Source organism: Astatotilapia calliptera, chromosome 6 (genome assembly GCF_964374335.1).
Source record: "Astatotilapia calliptera chromosome 6, fAstCal68.1, whole genome shotgun sequence".
NCBI classification, from domain to species: Eukaryota; Metazoa; Chordata; class Actinopteri; order Cichliformes; family Cichlidae; genus Astatotilapia; species Astatotilapia calliptera.
The window spans coordinates 4,468,311-4,484,026 of record NC_137427.1 but is presented as its reverse complement, the minus strand read 5'-3'; the positions used below and the strand labels follow the sequence as shown (position 1 = coordinate 4,484,026).

At 43.5% G+C, this 15,716-nt stretch overlaps 1 protein-coding gene across 4 annotated transcripts in view; it reads left to right on the top strand.

Moving 5' to 3' along the window:
* Window positions 1-15,716, top strand: part of rptor (regulatory associated protein of MTOR, complex 1) — a 198,478-nt gene that overhangs the window by 139,763 nt on the left and 42,999 nt on the right. For all 4 annotated transcript variants that reach the window (XM_026169798.2, XM_026169801.2, XM_026169800.2 and 1 more), the window contains 7 exons: window positions 313-423; window positions 926-1,000; window positions 2,076-2,141; window positions 4,725-4,916; window positions 8,849-8,989; window positions 9,757-9,877; window positions 10,563-10,703. In XM_026169798.2, coding sequence (XP_026025583.1) covers window positions 313-423; window positions 926-1,000; window positions 2,076-2,141; window positions 4,725-4,916; window positions 8,849-8,989; window positions 9,757-9,877; window positions 10,563-10,703 — 847 coding nt within the window. The remainder of the gene's footprint in view (window positions 1-312; window positions 424-925; window positions 1,001-2,075; window positions 2,142-4,724; window positions 4,917-8,848; window positions 8,990-9,756; window positions 9,878-10,562; window positions 10,704-15,716) is intronic.

Sequence of the window (15,716 nt, the reverse complement as noted above, 5' to 3'; positions counted from 1 at the left end):
GTTTATTTAATTGGATATTGTATAATAGCCAAATTGTTAGCACGCTCCTCGAAAAGAGGATCTCTCGTTCTTTTAGCTGGAAGGTGAAATAAGTCCAAAGCCAGGTTGTATTTTCAACAAGTCTTTCGGGCTCCCAGCTTGTGCTCGGCTACTTTTCATTCTGGTGTTCGCCTTGACTTTTGTAAACCACAGGTGCGTCTCGGCCTTCACACTTGGACGGTCAGGTTCAACAGCAAAGTTTGACCCATAACGGTAACATCAATACAGCTTTATAAACACCAGCGCTCCGTGTTTGCCTGTTCTGTGTTTCAGGCCTTGTCCGTGGGGATCTTCCCCTACGTGTTAAAGCTGCTTCAGAGCTCAGCCAGAGAGCTGCGGCCGCTGCTGGTTTTCATCTGGGCTAAAATCCTCGCTGTGGACAGCGTACGTAAAATCACACTCTCACACTTCAAAGTCCAGTTTATTCTATATTATTATATTTATTTTCATAGACTGAAAAAGGTTCATTTACTTGAATTAACTTTTTCCTTGTTTCCTACAATAATTTATCTGATTTAACTCCTCCGACACTTTTTGAAGATGTTTGAATCAGACGCAGACTTTGATCTCGAGCTTCACTGCTCGTCACTTTGTTTCATGTTACAGACGAAAAACATGATAAACCCTGAAGTACAGAAGCAGCTTGTGGCATTGGAAGAGCTTTCTGGCGCTGATGAAATAATTAGGAGTAATCTAGGATTTACATCTCAATTCTGCCATGTTTCATATTTTAGTCCCTGCTCGGGGCCGTACGCTCCTGCAATAATAACATTTATAATCAGTATTCATGCAAAGTTTTGAGGCTCTGCTTGAAAGAAACAAACATACCCCATAATATATCTGCTGTGAAGTCTCCACCATCTTCTCCTTCTTTCTGTTTCCACAGTCATGTCAAGCTGACCTGGTGAAAGACAATGGGCACAAGTACTTCCTGTCAGTGTTGGCTGACAATTACATGCCTGTGAGTATCCGCCATCGTCATCAAGAAAGCAAAATCCTGTTTAAATATTCCAGCTGGGAGTCTTGAAGTGGACTTCTGTTATTTTTTATCTGGTGTTACTCCTTTCATGTAATTTCTCAACCAGCTGCTGTACTTCACTCCTTTAATGTTCTTGTTCTGAAAACAGTGTTTAAACTCTTCAGTCTCTCTAGTAAATTTTCTGCCTAAATGAAGGATCCACCTCTTAAGAAACAATAATAGTCTGTAGTAACACTAAAAATATGCCTGTTGTCTTTAGGAATAAGTTATTAATACAAGCGAAAATTCCATCAATATAATATTAGTTTCATCTTTTTATTGTGACTTCTCGCCATTTCCCTTTTTTCAGAGTTTTCATGACATTGCGTTATTATAGAAATTGACATGTATTTACTGAGTTCAATTATAAAATTAGGAAACGGTTCCGATGCGCTAACGATCAGACACATTTTTCATTGTGTTTTTTCTATAAGTTATCTAAAAAGTTACTGTTTTGATATCGATATGCAAAAACACAGAGCAAAGTGACCCGGAAAGAGTCACGTGATCCATGTTTGATGGCAAAATAATTTGCTAACTGCTAATCAGTTAGCTCTTAATGACAAATGTTTGTTCCTCATCTCCAAACTTCATCTTTAGTCAACTCAGTCCTCTGTGTAGTGGCATGAGAGGAACACGTGATGACTCTTATCCTTCTTTAACTTGAAACCTGATATTGAACTTGACCCTGGTCAAGCCCTATAAATTGAAGCGGTCAAGCGGAGAATGTCAGTGAAGTTGCTTTGCTTGGAGCTGTATCTCTGGCCTCTAAAAGGAAACCATGAAAGTTAATGTCGACCAGGTGCACAAAAATCTGAGCAGTCTGAATCCTGAATATTTTGCTCACCTTGCTGTCTAAAATTTTGTCCCTGTTTAATATGAAGATTTTCCACTCGCATATTAAAGTATAATAGGTCCACTTTATCTTACTGCTTCACAACAAATTAGTTTAAGATAAACGAGAAACGTAGAGTGGAAGTGACGTAAAAACTTAATTCTGTCCTTTTCCCTGTTTCAGGCTGAGCATCGGACCATGGCTGTCTTCATTTTAGCTGTTATAGTGAACAACTATACCACAGGGCAGGTAGGAGGATGTCTGAACACGTCGCTGTCTGTTTGCTTGCTAGAAATCCAAATAGGCGAACATATTCATTCACTTCCCTCAACAGAACGGCGCCTTCTTTCGGGGCCAGCCGTCACTTTGAAAGATCACTCTCTCGTCTATTGTGTATTTCTGGGAGATATTGGTTATGTGACAGTTTTGTCACCCACAGTCACCTCTGCAATCTCCGTTTCCGTCCCACAGCCACCTCTGCGGTGACACTTTATCACCGCAGGTGTCACTTCGGCCTGCTGCTGGCGTCCGGTGTTCAATCCCAGAAGCCTTTTGTGTCTGACGCTAATCAAACGTCCAGGGGTGCGATGTAGGGATGTAGCTCGTCATTTCATGGAGTCGACACGCACGCACGCACTTCTTGACACTCTATTCCACAAAGAAATATTCCACCATCATTCCGTTTCGCTCCTGCTCCTGGTCTCTGTGGTTATTTTTCTGTCTAGTTGTGAATGTTATTTGACTCATTCATTTCTCCTCTACTCCTCCCTGTCTCGACATTACAGTATATAAATGTGACAAATCATAAAAGCTGTATGTGCTCTCAAGCTCAGAAACAGCCATTCTTCTCCGGTATCCCTGTGTCCTTAGCACGCCTACCTCTCTCACAGGTCTGTGTAAATAATAGATGATCCTCAGCATTACACTGAGACTCTCTGCCTGCTCCACATCTCCATTATTTATTCCTCTTCCTTTCAACAACAGCGCTCATTACTGCAGTTTCGCTGTTGCGAACATGTCACCGAGCCATGGTGTCTTAATATTCCAGCTCTCTGGGTTCAGCTGGGAGGATCCATCAGAGCCGAGAGAACGATGAGAAACATTAGGGGTGGGGAGGGTTACGCTGTGTAGCTGCTGACAAATGATGCGCTGTTATGATGCCTCAATTTGTTGGAGACGAAAGAAGATTTTCTCCCCCTCTCGTTTATTGCGGTTCGTGTGTGTAAGAGAGGTTGAATTTTCAAGAAAACTTGAGAAGTGACACATTTACTAGATCTTTGCATAATCACACGGGTCTTTTAAACTGCACAGAGAAGTCAGACTGTACTTTGAAGTTATATTTGGTATATTTGGCTTCTTTGTAATTTCTTTGTAATTTACAGAACTCCCATAAACGCATCATATGCAGGCAGCTGGTTGGTCAGCTATTTGCAGTTATGCAGCAAAAAAATATGCAGACCAAAAATTCAAGCAAAAAAAATGAACAACCAACTTTTTTCCTAGATCCAAAAGATTGCTGTCCTCCTTTTACTCTACTGTGACCACTCACCGTTTCAGGGTTGCAGTGAGGCTGGATCCTGCAGGTCTCACCAGGGGTGGGGCTTCCTGGATGGGGAACCAGTCCATCACATGACTAACAGTGACAGATGGGCGACCACAATCACTAACACCTGGAGCTAATGGCAATTTAGAATCTTCAATTAATCTAAAAATCATGTAATGTAATACTACTACTACTACTAATAATAATAGTGGCAATATTAGTATTAAATCCTTTCTGAGTGCTGGATGTCTTTTTAAAGAAAGACCTGTCTAACAGTACCACATATACATTATACAACACTATATTATACATGTGAATAAATCTACTCATAAATATACTTTTTAAAACTTTCCAATGTAACTTCACAGGCTTTTGTAATTAATTCCATTTGTAGGCAGCAAAATATTTAATTCCTGTTCTTACTACTGCCGGACATTGTAACACTGTGATCAGATCCAGTGGGGTAGTTAATGAATTAGTACCACCGTATAATCCTGCTTGTTTGAGAGTGCTAAGGAGCATTGTCCCACTTTTACATATAAGAGTCATCGATGTGGTAGGAATGAATCATACGTGATAAAAAGGCCGTGCACTGTGATGCAAAGAGTCACGAGGCTTCAAGGTTGAGAAGAAAGTACGCTTAGAAACAGTGTCGCTAAAACTGAACTGTGAAAAACAGTGACGGACACGTTTCCATGTTCCACGTGTGCTTTAGAATAAAGTCTAGTACGCCGTCAGAGTCCTGGGTATTATAACAATGAATCATTTGTGGAGATGAAGGGTTTGAACGTGCACTGTAGGTTGGGTAGTTTTATCTTGTACTGTTGAACATTTGAACTACACACAGACAGGCTAGGTAACCAATTACCTTTTGTTCACAGATGATTTTTTTTAAAGCCCAAATGGGTTGAAAGGAAAAAGTCATGCTGCCACAGAGCTCATCATCTTTTTGTCCATCACACAGTGTGAGGTTACAGGTTAGTGGTTATTAACTGGCTAATGAGCTACAAGTCTTCTCCCAGCTTCACACCTGTGCGCTGCTCGAGATGACTGCAGATATTGTATTTTATTAGATTTAGCAGGAAGGTTATTGTTAACCACCACAGTCCAGCGTCTCACGACGAATCCAAATGAGAGTAATTCAGTGATGTTGTTTCAGCTCCCACGGTTCTGTCAGTCTTTCTCAAATCTCATCTGCAGGTGCGCCCGCTTTTATAACCAAAAGCTTCACATCTGTGCATCTCATGCACTCATCGCTCATTCTGCATCGCTCCTTCTCTCCCCTCCAGGAGGCCTGTCTGCAGGGCAACCTGATAGCAAACTGCCTGGAGCAGCTGTCAGACCCCCATCCCTTGCTCCGCCAGTGGGTGGCTATTTGCCTGGGACGCATCTGGCAGAACTTTGACCCGGCGCGTTGGTGTGGGGTTCGCGACAGCGCCCACGAGAAGCTCTACACTCTGCTTTCAGATCCCATTCCAGAGGTGAGACGTCAAGTGTTGCACGCGTTGTGTCTAATACAAGAAAGTCTTTAGAGATGATTAAGACGTTCGTTTGAGGAAAAAGGAAGAGCAGCACAGCTTAATTTCCAAAATATGCATAACCTTCAGATTTAGTTCTTCAACTTAAATTAAACCAGATTTTTAGACAGATTTTCATGTTCTAAGAAATGTTACCTTGAAACTTCTGCCCTGATTCTAGTTTCAGTAAAAGTCCTGTCGACCTGTTGTTGCAGGCTAGAGACCTACACAGGATTCAAGGGAAGTGCTGAAAGTTAGTAGTAATAGCAATTTCTTAACTTCTTTCCAACACATGAAGAGTTTTCCTTTCTTCAGAGGCTGTGCCGAGTGGATCAATTAACTCAATTAACTGACTTTATTGTGAAGCATATTGTTAGTTGCTCGGACCAGTGTAACCTGGACAGGGTTTAACTGATGGCCTGCAGCCAGTGAAACCTCGTGTCAGTTAGGATGATTGACCAGCTGCTGTTTGTTTAACTGTGTTTCCTCCAAACTGCCTCAAGGAGCTCTCACTCACATTTAGTTTTTTGTGTTGGGGGGATTTTTGCTGTCAGTAGAATATTTCACAGGTTGTTTCACTTGAATTAGTGACTAAAAAGGTCAGTGTGCAAATACGTATTACACGATTCAGCCCAAGAAGCCTCGTTTGTTGTTGTCATTTTTTAATGTGCTGATGAAAAAAAACAAGACATTCCAGTAGATCAGTTTCTGGGTGACATTTAAACACAAAATCTGTATGACAAACATTAGCTGGTGACCACTGGCTAACATCTGGAGTCCAACAGACCCTCTGCTGTCACAGCAGCACCTGTAGATACTCAATCTGCCACTGCAAGAGCATCGGAACCACGAGGTGGCAGAATACGCAGATCGGTCTCTGCATGCATCAGAATATTTTGACTTCTGCTTGAGTTTTTCATTTGGACGAGTCTTAGAAGAGTTGTATAAGAAAAAGGCATCTCAACTAAAACTATAGTCTAGAGTGCAGCTAAATAAAGAGAATATTTTAAGAGTTTGGGGCTTTTTACTTTTGAAATGTAATATCAGTGGTCAGTCAGGGAAAAAAGAAAAGACTTTTCAGACTTCCCATTACAAAACTCAAAAACAAAGTTTTTTGTAAGAAATAATAAAGAAAGAAAACAATGTGTGAATTCTCCGGACCATTATTATTTTTGACTTTGTTCTAGGAAGCTAGCAGCTTAAAAACTGAATCAGACATCTGCGTTTTTGCACACCTCCAGGTGGAGTTGAGTGTGTTTGTTAGAAAAGGTTTAAAGCATGTTTGTTTTCTGCGGGACTGCCCTGCTCAGTGCACTCGCTCAATCTTTAACACCAGCCCACGCTAGCTTCTGTCTGACTGGGTCATGAGTGGACCAGAGGGACAGTGAGTCTGAGTTTGCCCTGAAGTTCACCAAGACACTCGGTGCCCCCTGTTCACACAAGCCACACGGGGAACATCTGTTCCTGGCTCAGTAACGGCGTCCTTCCCAGCGCAGACAGCTGCTTTGGCTGTGGGCTTGAAACTGAGGTCTGCAGACAGCATCTGTGACCCACACATGTTCTGTTGGTTTGTTCAAGCCCACTGAAAGCTCCAACTGACTGATTCTGATCAAACTGTGGCGAAATTGTGCATTCACAGATAGGTTACTGCGTTTTAAAGCTCTCCTTGTGTTAAATTCAAACATTATTTGTGTTTTGATAGTTGCTTTGCTCACGTTGCACAGCCACATCGTAAGCAGGCAGTTCTCTTTTGAGGACAAGACCCTGTGAAATAAAATTATTCAACAAAATATTCTTTTATTTTTGGGTTGTAGCTGGGGAAATGAATTCAGGAATTAAAGTCAATTTTTTTTAAAACTCTGAAGAGATGGGAACACGTGCCCGTGTATGCACAGAGGCTTCTGGAAGTAGGTGAAGATGCACAGAGGTGAGTGACTGTGCAAAGAGTTTAATTACGTTTAAGCAAAAGTCTGAGGGGACAGAACTGAGATGGCATCTAAAATCGTACATGGCTCTGCAACCCACAAACACACAGATATGCAGACAAAATCCTCAATCAGAGCTCACTCGAGCTGAAGAAAAACATTCCTCCTACGCCTGCTCCTCCATTCAGAATAATGTTTATCAAGTTAATCTAAGACCATTTTAAAAGGAAAGCACCCCTTTAGTAGCACATGTTTTAATTTTATTTAATTAATTAATTTTTTTATGAATGGATGATGTCTCATATCTCCTTGTTCAACACAGTCTCGTGACAGTTGTGAAATAGCCATGAATTCAAATCTGTTGATTCATGTTCTTAAACACAAAATTTCCAGCTTGATTGTCAGGTCTCTCCCGTCCAACATAACCATTTATTCCTGCCTAGTCTATTCTATTCTATTCTATTCTATATGTACTGATTCGTGTCTATTTACACAAAACCAATGTTTTCCATTTATTAAAGGTAGGGTCTGGAATTTCAAACAGCCGTGTTCGTTTGGAATAAGATTGTGGTTTGGGGGAAAATACAATTGTTTTTTTTCTTTCCTGCTTTGTCTAAACTAAAGTTGTGCTGCAGACAGAAAATATATTTCCAGTTGAAATGCACGACATTCAAATTTGTGACTATTTTCCTTTGTGTTGTGAGACGAGACTGCTTTTTATTGTTGTCGGGATCTTTTATGTTCCGTTTCTGACAACATCCAACAACTCTTATATAACCTATACTCACCTTTCACTTTGTTAAGTACACCATTTGAAATGCTTGCTAACCCAAATATTTAGTCAGCCAGTCACTTGGCGGAAACTAAATGGATTTAGGCATTAGGCACAGTGAAGACGACCTGCTGAAGTTTGAAGTGAGCGTCAGAATGTGAAAGAAATGTGATTTAAGTAACTTTGAATGTGGCATGATTGCTGGTATCGGACGGGCTGGTCTTAGTGTTTCAGACACTGCTGAGCTGCTGAGATTGACTCACCATAACAGTGAGTTCACTGCACTCATATGTCCTCTACATTCACTTGATTTCGATCCGGTAACACAACTTTGGCATGTGGTGGAGCGGGAGATTCTCACTGTGTATTTTTTAGCCATGTGATGCTATCAAGTCGTTGTGGACAAAATCCCTGAGAAATGTTTTCATAACCTCATTGAATCTGTGCTAAGACGGTCCTGAAGGCAAATTGTCTAGTGAGTGTATATGACATGTTGCATTTTCCTGTAACTATTGTCTTAAAGATTACCTTGGATTTTCTGATTTTAATCAGCTCTTGCTGAAGTGAATTATGAAATGTTCATCTGAACTGTTTGAGCTGAACCTCTTTAATTGGAGCAAACTGCAACAAAGTAACATCTGTTTATTTTAGCATCACTGCAGCTGTGTCCTGAAATCTAATCGCCTCCAAAAAAGTGTTTTTTGGGGTTTGGGTGTTTTTTGTCGCCAGAACAGGAAAATAAGCTAACCAAATATTCATTCTTGTGTGGTAATAAGGTTTGGTTTGTGAATCCGATCCCTGATGGGAAATTCCTTTTGGGCAAAGCAGGTTTAGATTAAAAATCCAATGAGGCAGCGTAGAAAAAGTAATGAGTTAGTGATACAGGTCAGCGAAGCATCCAGCATCTCTGAATTTCATACTGGTGCAGTGAGAGAATATTGAACTATAATTACCTCTAAAACTCTTCCCCACTGGTTCCACAAGACATTAAAATATTTTTGTATCAGTTTGCTGAGGAAATATTTGGTTTTCGGGGTAAACGGCCGAACCCCAAAATCACTGTCAGGTAAAAATAAATAGAAAGCTAGAGCTGCAGCGTTTACTGTGGAGACTAAACCACAGCGAAGCCAGCTTTTAACATCATTACTGAACGAGGAGGAGAGAAAGCTTAAGGTGTTGTGTGGGTTGTGCTGTTGCAGGTGAGGTGTGCAGCTGTCTTTGCTTTGGGGACGTTTGTGGGGAACTCTGCTGAGAGGACGGACCACTCCACCACCATCGACCACAACGTGGCCATGATGCTGGCCCAGCTCATCAACGATGGCAGCCCTGTGGTCCGAAAGGTTGCTACAGCACGCAGACAGACACTTGCATAAAATATAGTTGCAAACTGATAAATGTAGAAATTGGGAATTTAAAAAAAATGTGCAAAAACAGCAGAAGGACATAAAACTAGGCCTAGAAAGACGAAAGAAAGTGTACTTTATTGGTCCCCATGGGGAAAATCCCTCTCTGCATTTAACCCATTCACTCAGTGAAGCAGTGGGCAGCCACTGGGCGCCCGGGGAGCAGTGTGTAGGGACGGTACCTTGCTCAGGGGTACCTCAGGGTAGCTGTTCAGGGGAATCGAACCCCCGACCTTCCGATCATGGGGCCACCACTCTACCTACTGAGCTATCCCTGCCCTAAACTACACTTCTACTAAGATCACTGGTGTACTGGTGCATTTGAGATGATTTAATTCCATGAATTAATCCACGGCCTGTGTGTGGCCTGCTGGGTATTGATAAGTTCCTGCACTTGGCTGCTCTTTGTTACTTGTGAAACTAGAAATTTTAATTTTTTTAAACAACATTTCATATTTCAAGATAACCAGACAAAAACCCAAAAAGTCTGTTTGTTTAAGAGTTGCTAACAAATGTGTCTTGAGAAAAGACAGCAAGAGAAGATTGTAGCGTTTGCTTTTTGTTTTGTGGCAGGTAAAAGATCCAAAAAGAAACCAATAAAAACATCTGAATTAGAGGACTTAGCTCCTTTGTTACCTTACACCTAAAACAAACGGAACGATCATCATGGTTGATGCTGTCTTTTTTGCATATGCATTTGGCAGGAGCTGGTGGTAGCACTCAGTCACCTGGTCGTCCAATATGAGAGCAACTTCTGTACTGTTGCCCTCCAGTTTATTGAGGAAGAGAAGAACTACTCCGTGCCGTCACCGGCCAACACCGCGGGTATGTGATCAGCAGTTCCTTTAATCAGAGTCACTGTGTCAGATTTTAAGCATGTGGGATTTGTACACGCGTAGGCCAAAACCTAGTTTGAGATTTTCATTGTGTTATTATCTGAATGACCCTTGACCCAGAATATGACTTTTTTATAATCATTTGAATAAGGTTGATGTTTCCTGTGATACAGATCGGGCTTAATTTACAGGATATTTATGTATCAGTGGTAAGAGATCAAATTTAGCAGCGGTCAGAGGATTGAAAGCTGAAGTCATACCTCTCCTGTATGCAGGTGTGTGCAGGGAGAGTGGGTCGACTGGGATGAGTGAGTTTATGTAGAGTCAATTTGAATTTCTTGTTTCCATTTTTTATGGCTCGATTTAGGACGAAGAGAAGGTGAAATGGCAAATCACTATTTTTTTTTTCTTATCTTAAGGCAGAACTGTTGTCGCGTACATGGCAAACATGTGTACAGCTGTTTACTGAGAAATTAGATTTGGACTTGAGTCAAAATTCTCAAAGGTTCTTAGTCAGAAACGCGAAACCACTTAAACAGTTTTTTAAGTTGTTATTTTAGGTTATGAAGTTCCCACAATGATTGAGTTGGGTCAGACTGGGAAACCTAATCATTTTGAGCTGTTTGGGATAATCTGTGATCTGATTAATGTGCTTTTCTGCATTTCATGCTCAGAGCCCGGTAACCTGACTCCAGTGAGGGACAGCCCGGCCATCCCTCGCTTACGATCAGTCAACTCCTACACCAACATCCGAACTGCTACCACTGCCCGCAACCTGAACAAAAGTCTGCAAAACCTCAACCTCAATGAAGAGGGTAAGACCGAGCGACAGGGAGTGCTGGCAAATTAATGTGTGTGAAGTAGACAAAGTCGAGTTTAAGAATGATTTTTAGGAGGGTTGCATTAAGACATAGACTTATAGAGCTTATTAAATTGAACTATTTCAAGGAAAGAGAAATATCACATTCTACATCAGCTGCGGATTCTGGATGTTATTCTTCAGGCTAACTTCTGCATTTTGTTATTCCTGAGTGTGACTCAGTGTGCATTAATAAGAGGTTTCACAACCACCAGAGAGGTCGTGACCAGGTTTCCAAACAGGCAGAGTTCTTCAGCTTGTTGATTCGAACCCGGCTCTCACGTGTAAAAAAACATTTTCACATCATCTTTGTCACGATGCTTAACTCGACACTCGTGTGTCATGTTAGGCATAAGCGTAACACCCAGAGAATATTTAGTACGCCTGCAGTATTTTGTTGTGTAAGTGTATGTTTGCTATTCAGAGGTGGACCTTGGCCCTTTCCCAGAGAAATCCCTATCCAAAAACACTTCTTCATGCTAACACTCTGCTGTGGAGGGCACGCCAACCTAGTGAGTCAAACTGCATCAAAGTTACCAAGAGAGACTAAACTTGTCAAATCCAGCTAAATGAAATTTTTTAATTGTTGCTGCTTCACCTTTGCACTGGCCGATGATTATTGAGAGTTTTTCACCTATAAATGTTATAATTTTCATCTTAGTCTTCAGCTTCGCCTCTCCATTTTCTTTTAATTTTTACTTTAAAGTAAAAGTATTTTTTCTATATCCTCTTACCTCCTTTAGGCTCTTATTCAAGTCCACATTTTATATGCTACTCTGCCTGAGCAGCTTTGCATGATTCAGAGTTCAGAGTAATCAGAATCAGAAAGAATCAGAAAGGGTTTTTATTGCCAAATGTTGAGCAGGTTTACAACATTAAGAAATTGCTGCGGTGCTTCAGTGCAAACATACTGTCATAAATTACGCTTAAATAGACATGAAAATAAAAATAAGAATAAGAATTAAAAGTGCTAAGTAGATAGATATATACATGAGTGCAGGTGGTGATCAGTGCAAACATGGAATGATGCAGTGAACACAGCGTAGGGTCATGTGTTAGTGGTGGGAACAGTCATACGGTTATTGTTCATGTGTCCAACAGCAGAGGGGAAGAAACTGTTCTTATGGCGAGAGGTTCTGGTGCGAATGGACCAGAGCCTCCTGCCTGAGGGGAGCAGGTCAAACAGACTGTGTCCAGGGTGAGAAGGGTCAGCTGAGATCCGAGCTGCACGCCCCAGTGTCCTGGAGGTGTACAGGTCCTGCAGAGATGGGAGTCTGCAGCCAATCACCTTCTCAGCAGAGCGCACAACACGCTGCAGTCTCTGTTTGTCCCTGATAGTGGCTCCAGCGTACCACACGGTGATGGAGGAGGTGAGGATGGACTCGATGATTGCAGTGTAGAATTGCATCATCGTCCGTGTTGGCAGGTTGAATTTCTTCAGCTGCCTCAGGAAGTACATCCTCTGCTGGGCTTTCTTGATGACGGAGGTGATGGTGGGCTCCCACTTCAGGTCCTGGGTGATGGTGGTACCCAGGAAGCGGAACGAGTCCACAGAGGTGATGGGGGTGTCAGTCAGGATGATGGGGGGGAGTGGGGCTGTGTGCTTCCTGAAGTCCACAATAATCTCCACTGTCTTCTGGGCATTCAGCACCAGGTTGTTGTGGCTGCACCAGGACACCAGACGTTCAACCTCCCTCCTGTAGGCAGACTCATCCCCGTCCGAGATGAGTCCGATAACGGTGGTGTCATCTGCAAACTTGATTAGCTTGACAGACTGGTGGGTGGAGGTGCAGCAGTTGGTGTACAGGGAGAAGAGCAGAGGAGAAAGAACACAGCCCTGAGGGGAGCCGGTGCTGATGGTCCGGGAGTCCGAGACATTCTTTCCCAGCCTCACATGCTGCTTCCTGTCCGTCAGGAAGTCAGTGATCCACCGGCAGATGGGATCAGGCACATTCATCTGGGAAAGCTTGTCTCAGAGATGGTCTTGAAGGATGGTGTTGAAGGCAGAGCTGAAGTCCACAAACAGGATCCTGGTGTAGGTTCCTGGGGAGTCCAGATGCTGCAGGATGAAGTGTAGGGCCATGTTGATGGCGTCGTCTACAGACCTGTTGGCTCTGTATGCAAACTGCAGGGGGTCCAGGAGGGGGGCCGTGAGGGTCTTGAGATGGGAGAGAACCAGGCGCTCAAATGACTTCATGACCACAGATGTCAGAGCCACGGGTCTGTAGTCATTTAGTCCAGTGATCCTAGGTTTCTTGGGGACAGGGATTATGGTAGAGGACTTGAAGCAGGCAGGCACATGACATGCCTGCAGTGAGGAGTTGAAAATGCCAGAAAACACTGGGGCCAGCTCGTTTGCACAGTGTCTGAGGGTGGCAGGAGACACGCCGTCTGGGCCGGGAGCTTTTGAGCATTCAGACTCTTAAACTGCTTCCTCACATCTGCTTCATGAATATGAAGAGTTGTGGTGGGAGGAGGTGGTGTGAAATCCTCCTTTGTGTGGGGTGAGGAGGGGGGTGTTGCAGGTGAAGTGATTGAAGGTGGTGATGGCTCTATGGAGGGGGGAGAGGTGGGGGAATGAGTGTCCAAAGTGTCTCTATTGTTGGGGTCGTTGAAGGTGTGAAGGCTGCCTGATGGCTCGTCAAAACGGCAGTAAAGGTCGTTAAGGGTGTTGGCCAAGAGCAAGTCATCAGTGGAGTGGGGGGTTTTAGGCTTGTAGTTGGTGATATTCCTAAAACCTTTCCACACAGAGGCCGAGTCATTCTCTGAGATCTGCTGCTGCATCTTCTCAGAGTGCTGATGTTTAGCAATGTCCACTTCTTTAGTGAACCTGTACTTGGCCTCTCTGTAGCAGTCCCTGTCTCCGCTTCTGAACGCCTTTCTCTTTTCCAGCCACAGCTTTTTGAGTTTAGGAGTAAACCAGGGTTTGTCATTGTTATAACTCACCCTGGTGCGTGATGGCACAATGCTGTCCTCACAGAAGTGGATATAGGAGGTGACAGTGTCCGTAAACTCGTCCAAGCTGTTAGAAGCAGCCTTCATTGTGTCCCAGTCTGTAGACTCCAAACACGTGCGAAGCTCCTCCACAGCCTCGTTGCTCCACAGTTTTTTGGTCCTCACGACAGGTTTGGAGAGCTTCAGCCTCTGTCTGTACGCGGGGATTAGGTGGATCATGACGTGGTCAGAAAGTCCGAGTGAAGCGCGGGGCACTGCACGATAGGCCCCACTGATCGTGCTGTAACAGTGGTCTAATGTCCTCTCCTCTCTGGTCGGGCATTTAATATACTGCTTGTATTTGGGAAGCTCATGGCTCAGATTGGCTTTGTTAAAGTCCCCAAGAGCAATGATGAGAGAGTCCGGGAATGTCCGCTCCATGTGGAGAATCTGCTCCGCGAGTGCGCACTGAGCTGCCTGCGCATCCGCATCTGGCGGGATGTAAACAGCGGCCAGGATGAATGAAGCAAACTCCCGCGGAGAATAAAACGGTTTGCAGTGAATGAAAAGGTATTCCAGAGAGGGAGAGCAGTGCTGAGCAATCACTGTTACATCTGTGCACCAGCCACTATTAATGTAGAAGCAGACACCTCCACCTTTGGTCTTACCAGAGAGAGAGGCCTGCCGGTCCACGCGCAGCAGATGAAAGCCCTCCAGCTTGAGCGCGCTGTCCGGGATGTCCTCACAGAGCCACGTCTCCGTAAAACATAACACACAGGAGGAGGCAAAGTCTCTGTTCATGCTTCTCATCAGGGCCAGTTCGTCTGTCTTATTTCTGAGTGATCGTACATTGGAAAGGAAGATCCCAGGAAGAGCAGTTCGCAGTCCACGTCTCCTCAGACGCACGAGTGCGCCGGCTCGCTTACCTCTCTTTCGGCGTCTCACTTTCCTGATCAGAGTCTGCAGTAAATCTGCCGCGGATGTGACAAATATTGGAAGTAAATCCACAGGTGTTGTAGTCCTGTGGTTAAGAAGCTCTTCTCTGGTGTAAGAATATCCAGAGGAGTGCCCAGACACAGAAGTTATGCACAAAAACAAGACAGAAGTAACGCACTGAAGCACCAGGGCATCCATACGCGGCGCCATCTTGGATCGTAATCCTTATTTATCTTATATTGGGCGGGATTGGTGCTGCTCCTCAGGTCATCGTCTGTCTTTAAGGCCACCTTCCCTCAGAGCCAGCGACAATAAATAGATGACTGAGATAACCGTGTTAAGGAAATCGAGGGTTCAGAGCATCTGAATCCTGAGCGGCCTAATCACCAGTGGAAATGTGGAGCTGTCCATGGTGCTGAACTTTAAACCAAAGGCATACTGCACTGTATGACGCTGGGTGACCGGGGAGGGGATCTTTGCAGCCAATCATTGACAAAACAAACTAACAGAGCTTCAGTTATCAGTCAGCATGAGCCAGATCAGCTGCCTTTGTTTTTAACAGGGTGATTATTCACGTCTCTTTTGATGTTGAATGACAAGCTGCACAAGCAACCAGCTCACTCTGAATATTGTCATATGTTTTACTTGATATATTTTTTGGCAAATCTGGAGCATTTAAATGAATGCAGTTTGATTTGCTTGTGAGCAGATCACCTCAGCATCAAAGCACGACTCGAGTACGTGTGAATCCTCCCTGTTAACAAGAAGGGTTTGCTGACATTTGGCCAGCTCACAGAGTTTTCTTCATGTTACTTGTTTGGCAGGTATTCTATCTTTACTAATCCCCAGTACAAAAATCATTTTTAGGACTCAAATTTTTAACTTTTTTGTTTGTTTTTGGGTTTGCTTTGTGTTTGTTTTTGTTTTTTTGGTCTGCCGCTGGTGTGATTCAGGGTAATTTGGTCAGTTGGTCCTTGCGTTGTCCATTTCTGTCCTTCCTGGTGGTCAGCATGACAACCACAAAACAGAGGAAAAGCTGTACGGACTGAAATTGAGTCTTTCAACCCGTCACGCTTATTTTCTGCCTCTCAAACAGCCG